Source organism: Orcinus orca, chromosome 19 (genome assembly GCF_937001465.1).
Source record: "Orcinus orca chromosome 19, mOrcOrc1.1, whole genome shotgun sequence".
Taxonomy (NCBI): Eukaryota; Metazoa; Chordata; class Mammalia; order Artiodactyla; family Delphinidae; genus Orcinus; species Orcinus orca.
In genome coordinates, this window is record NC_064577.1 from 28,443,038 (window position 1) to 28,449,324 (window position 6,287).

The 6,287-nt window shown below is 47.1% G+C and overlaps 1 protein-coding gene across 2 annotated transcripts in view; it reads left to right on the top strand.

The window, feature by feature from the left end:
• The window catches only part of NUP85 (nucleoporin 85), a 28,139-nt gene that overhangs the window by 20,970 nt on the left and 882 nt on the right, over window positions 1–6,287 (top strand). For both annotated transcript variants that reach the window (XM_033438461.2, XM_004275466.4), the window contains exons 12-17: window positions 2,943–3,026; window positions 3,183–3,248; window positions 3,438–3,589; window positions 4,327–4,444; window positions 4,549–4,649; window positions 6,022–6,173. In XM_033438461.2, the coding sequence (XP_033294352.1) occupies window positions 2,943–3,026; window positions 3,183–3,248; window positions 3,438–3,589; window positions 4,327–4,444; window positions 4,549–4,649; window positions 6,022–6,173 (673 nt within the window). The remainder of the gene's footprint in view (window positions 1–2,942; window positions 3,027–3,182; window positions 3,249–3,437; window positions 3,590–4,326; window positions 4,445–4,548; window positions 4,650–6,021; window positions 6,174–6,287) is intronic.

Consider the following 6,287-nt stretch of genomic DNA (forward strand, 5'->3'; position numbering starts at 1 on the left):
GACAAGCTTACTTTCCACCGCTGAGCCTTCACACTGGCTGTTTCCTCTATTTCAGGAATGCTCCTTTCCCTTGTCTTCCTCTGGCAGGTTCCTTCTCATCCTTCAGCCCTCTGCTCAGACAACCCTCATGACTAATTTTTCTACATAGAACTTATTCTAGGAGGGGTGGGGGATGTGCGTGATTTTATATGTGAGGAGGCAGCTTGTTTTTACATCTTCTCAGTTTACACTTTCTCACCTTATATGGTATTTTATTCTTAGGACTGGTCATTTCTGATTTCATCTATTTGAATTTTTCATAACTCTGAAGATAGCTTCAGAATCTCAAAGCACTGTACTGACCATTAAAATTCCTTCACTTTGACAATGAAGCGGAAGTTAAAAGAAGTGGTCAGTCATTGAGTAGCAGGACTGGATTTGAACCAGTTTGCAGTGCTTTCCTGTGGACACAGCTGTGTAGTTGTTGGTAAGCAGTTTAAGTAGAGGACAAGTTAGTGTCAGCTTCAAGCTCAGGCTTACTGTTGTTTTATTTATATAGATACTGTTCAAAAATAATCTTTTTAAAGTAGTTTGTGTCTGTTTTGCCACTTTTTTCTTGAAACAGTCCAGGTAGGCAAGAGGTACAATTACTCCATTTTATAGATGAAAGGGCTACAGAGAGGCAAGTGACCGACTGAGGGGCAGCCGTGAGGTCCAGTTGCCACACTTCGTTAAATCGCTCTCTAGTTAATGAAATAACAGTATTTTAAACTTTTAAATTATTGGGACTTCCCTGGTGGCGCAGTGGTTAAGACTCCACGCTGCCAGTGCTGGGGGCCCAGGTTCGATTCCTGGTTAGGGAACTAGATCCTACATGCATGCCGCAACTGAGACCTGGCACAACCAAGTAAAAAAAAAAACTTGATACGTAAAGGACCTATGATGAAATTAGAACAGTTAAGAGAACAGACATCCAGCGAGTCAGGGTTTGTTTAGGGGGCTGTCATAAAGAGATACCGGATTTACTGGGACTCTTGTCTAAAAAGGACAAAATCAAGAAGGAACGCAGCAGAATTACAAAATTACGAAAGTCATCGTTAAAGGCAATCCTGGACCGAGGAAGCACCCTGTAAGAATTTGAGCAAAGGGGGTTCCCTGTCGGCCTAGTGGTCAGGGTTCTGGGGCTTTCACGGGGTTCACTCCCTGGTCGGGGAACTGAGATCCCTCGAGCGGAGAGGCACAGCCAGCAGCAACAAAAACGCACTGGAGCGTGATGCTTTGTATAGCATGTAGTGCACTTACAGAGCTTAGTGTTCGAAGGTGGTAGTAGAAATACAAGCGTTTTTGAGAATTGGCTTAGTTTTTTGAATGTCAGATACATAGGCATAGCTGTTAGTAAAGCTGGAATGTATCTAACATATGAAATTTAGGGAGGCCAAGTGACATTCCATAATGATGGAATTCTGGAGCAGATGAAGTATCATAGTATCCGTATCCCTAAGATCAAGGCAAAAGTTTTAAACATTTATCCAGTAATTCAGTGTAAACCAATCCCCATTCTTTTGATATCCTGAAAGCAGAACTTTTTACCTTAGTGAATGATTACGCCTGGGACAGTGTATTGCCTTAGTCTGCTCCCTCCACTTTACTTGGGGTTGATCTTGCCTTACAGAAAGGAACCATTAAAGCTTCTTTTCCCTCTCCCAAGATTTAAAAAATAGTCAGGCATTATATACAGATACAGGAAGGCCTACACCAAGTAACAAATGAAAAATATAACTCAAAATGATGTACGCACACTGACAGTAAGTGCATAGTCTGCTCTATACAGAATGATGCTAGAGAGTTTACAAAAGTTGGTGATGTAAAAAATTTAATCAGGGCTTCCCTGGTGGCACAGTGGTTGAGAGTCCGCCTGCCGATGCAGGGGACGCGGGTTCGTGCCCCGGTCCGGGAAGATCCCACATGCCGCGGAGCGGCTGGGCCCGTGAACCATGGCCGCTGAGCCTGCGCGTCCGGAGCCTGTGCTCTGCAACGGGAGAGACCACAACAGTGAGAGGCCCGCGTACTGCAAAAAAAAAAAAAAAAAATTATAAAAAAAAAATTTAATCAGACCTTCAGAGGGCCTTAGGAAATGTCATTTCTAACAAGGGCTACAGATGATTCTAGGTTTCGATTAAAATGTGGTTTGGGGAAGGACTTCTGACTTTCCATTATGTGTCAGATTATATATCCAATAAAATCAAATTACAAATCATGTAACCGAACAAAAAATAATTTCTTTATACAAAGTTGTAATAGATAACAAAGTTAATAGATAACACAAGATGGTTTTTTAAGTGACATCCTAATATATATAGTTGTGTTCATAAAGTACACTAATCAAAACTATGAAACAGAAAAATTAACAGCAAATTCCAATGCAAAAGAAAATGTTCTTTTGAATTCCATGTTTCATTAAGAATCAAAACCCACCAATCTTTCAGTCCTTTTCTATTGTTTTATTCTTTCCCCCACCACCGGCCGCATGGCATGGCATGCGGATCTTAGTTCCCCGACCAGGGATTGAACCCGTGCCCCCTGCTTTGGAAGTGCGGAGTCTTAACCACTGGACTGCCAGGGAAGTCCCTTTCAGTCCTTTTCTTATATGTTATTCTGTGTCCGCAACTCCTATATCTAATTGGGTTCCTGGATGTTTTTTCATTTTCTGTGTGACATTCTCCATTGAAATGTATCATCGGCTGCTGCTTTGGGGGTTGAATGTCCTTCTCAGTGTCTGTTACTAGTCCCCACCTAGTGGGCAGAAACTTCTCAGTCTGTGCTTCCAGACAGATTCCAGCTTGCCTCTGTCCCTGCCATCCTTTTTAAGCAAAAGACATGTGGGGTTCCTGCTTATGCTCCACTCGTGTGGGCCACGCCCTCTCATCCTGACTTTGAGTCTGGCCTTGTGTCTGAACCTGTAGCATCGCCCTGAGCAACTGGTGGTTTGTGGCCCATCTGACAGACCTGCTGGATCACTGCAAACTCCTTCAGTCGCACAACCTCTAGTAAGTACGCCATGGCCATACCAACCCTCTTCTTGCCGCCATCCAAGCTCTTGAGGGTGGGTTGAACCGAGTGCCTAGAAGGGAGGTTGGGCTGCCGAAGGGGGCCCTGAATAGAGCAGGCCCAGAGTCCTGGTCCCATGTTATGCTTTATTCCAGCTTTGGATCCAACATGAGAGAGTTCCTCTTGCTGGAATACGCCTCAGGACTCTTTGCTCATCACAGGTAGGACGGCCCCAAGGGGGTGGGCTGGCAGCGGGGTGCTCTTCAGCAGGCGGCTGCTGCCAGTGGAGCTTGGACTGTGTTCTCTCCCGTCTGGTTCCCTGAAGGCTACAAGGTCCGGGGGAGGAGCCGCCTTGGGTGCTAACTCCCAAGCCCCAGGGCCTCACGTCTGTCCTCCTCGGACCTGTGCAGCCTGTGGCAGCTGGGGGTGGATTACTTTGACTACTGCCCTGAGCTGGGCCGAGTTTCCTTGGAGCTGCATATTGAGCGGATCCCTCTGAGCACAGAGCAGAAAGCCCTCAAGGTGCTGCGGGTTTGCGAGCAGCGGCAGATGACTGAGCAAGGTGAGTTGGCTGTCCTCCCAGCGTACCCTCTATGCTCATGCCGTGTGAGCCAGCCTGGAGAGCGTCTGGGCACTGGGTGCCAGGAGGTAAACCAAAACACAGGAAAGTCATGCGGAGGGACAAAGAGCTAGGGATCCGTTGGCACCTAGAAGCAGTCGAGCCCATTGCCTGGTTATAAAGGTCCTGATCCACTCTTTGCCAGAGGTCAGGCTGGGGCAGGTGCGAGGTGACTTGTCCCAGGTGGGTTGCTGTTGCTGGCTAAGGCTGACTGGGTGGGGAAGCAGGACCGGAGGTGGCTCGGGGAGAGCACAGGGAGGGAACGATGCTGATGGTGGCCCCTTCTCCTCCCCCTCAGCGTAGAATGATAAAAACCTAAGTTGTTGTTCTTCCCAGAGGCATTGCATGTTTATGACCGTCTCTGAAAGCATATAGCATTCAAGACCCAAAGGATGGTAGCATTTTCAGCATGTGGACAGATAACGGAGGCGCTGATCTGTGGGGAGCAATACAAAGATTTTTACCACCCCTGAAATGAAACCCACTCACAAAGCCAGTCCTGCCAGGAGACAATTTATAAACCTCAAAGTTCCTAGTTCTGCAGGCCAGACTGTATTTGCAGCCCACAGAGAAGCCGTGTAAAGCTCAGAGGAGCTGGGAAGCTGCCCCTATCCCAGCAGGGTTCAGGAATGGAGTGATTTGTAGGGTGAAAGTTTCATCTTTACTGTTTCCCTGCAAAGTTCGCAGCATTTGTAAGATCTTGGCCATGAAAGCTGTCCGCAACAATCGCCTGGGCTCCGCCCTCTCTTGGAGCATTCGAGCCAAAGATGCCGCCTTCGCCACGCTAGTCTCAGACAGGTGGGCTCAGTCTGTGTGTGCTTCCTGGGTACTGCCTGGGCAGTTGGGAGGCTGAGGAGGTGGGCCTGGGACTGCTGCTCTGACCTCTGGGCCGGGCCTTATAGGTTCCTCAGGGATTACTGTGAGCGAGGCTGCTTTTCTGATTTGGATCTCATTGACAACCTGGGGCCAGCCATGATGCTTAGTGATCGACTGACGTTCCTGGGTGAGTCTCTCTGGGCTCTGTCCCCTGGACCTTCAGCACAGGTGGACAGTTATGGAGATTGGAGGGACTGTTCTAGGCTTCTCCAGTCTAAAACACATAGAACCCTGTGTACCAGTCTCTGCAAAGGATATTTCTTGGTAACGTTTTATTTTCTGGTAATTTCAAGCTTAGAAGTTGTGAAAGTAGTGTAAAGAATAAGGAACTCCCATACGCACTTTATCCAGATTCACCAGTTATGTATACTTTGCCTCATTTGTTTTATTCTCTTAATCAGGTTGTTGGGGAACAGTCGGAAAATAAGTTGGAGATTTATATGGAGACTTTCTCCATAAATACCTGAGCACGTATTTGTTAAGAATAAGAACATTCTCTTATATAACCAGTTATGAAAATCAGGAGGCTCAACGTTGATATAATACTCTCATCTAATCCGTATCTGATTCCATCAGTTGTCCCAGTAACGTCCTTCACTTTGTCTCGGTTCACGCATTTAGTTTTCATGGCTCGTTAGTGCCTCTGCCTTTCTTGGTGCTTCCTTAATCTTGACATTTTTGAAGAGTCAGTGCAGCTCTCTTGTAGAATGTTCTCACTTGGGGATTATCCATGAGCAGCCTCAGATTATCTATTTGGGCAGGAATTCCACTGAGGTGATGTGTCCTCCTCAGTGTCGTCCCCTTATTGGTGGAGTTCACCTTGATCACGTGTAAAGATTTTCCCTTTAACAATTTGTGGAGGGATACTTTGGGATTATTTAAATGTCTTGTTTCTCATCAAACTTTGACCCACTAGTTTTAGTAACTACTGGTGATTTTCTCATCTGCCAGTCCTTGTGTTTCATAGTTGGCATTCCACTGTATGGCAGGCTTCCTCTTTGTCCCCGTTTATTCTTTCATTTACATCAGTAATGGCCTTATGGGTTATTTTATTCAATCTGTTATATAATTCATGACTCTTGTTTATATTGATGCTTATATTCTCCCAGGTTTGGCTCTCTGGAACCCCCTTTTTTTTTGCAGTACACGGGCCTCTCACTGTTGTGGCCTCTCCCATTGCGGAGCACAGGCTCCAGACGCGCAGGCTCAGCGGCCATGGCTCACGGGCCCAGCCGCTCTGCGGCATGTGGGATCTTCCCGGACCGGGGCACGAACCCGTGTCCCCTGCGTCCCCTGCATCGGCAGGTGGACTCCCAACCACTGTGCCACCAGGGAAGCCCTGGAACCCCTTTTAAGCGTGTATTTTGAATCCTTTTGGTCTTGTTGGCCCGTGAGCTTGGAGGCCACTCTGGAAGAATTTCCTTGCTCTGTGGAAAGGCTGGCCTGGGGTCTCTTTTGTTTAGGGTCAGAGGTGACTTAGTGTGCTCTGCTCTCAACAGGAAAGTACCGCGAGTTCCACCGGTTATATGGGGAGAAGCGTTTCGTCGATGCTGCTTCTCTTCTCCTGTCGTTGATGACGTCCCAGATTGCCCCCCGTACTTTCTGGATGACACTACTAACAGATGCCTTGCCCCTTTTGGAACAGAAACAGGTACAGGTTGAGTCCACAGTGATCTTCTTCTGTGCGTGTGCGCATGCATGCGTGTATTCCCCTATAGCGCCCACTCTGGATATCCATTATCTACACAAGAAAAACTACTTAATT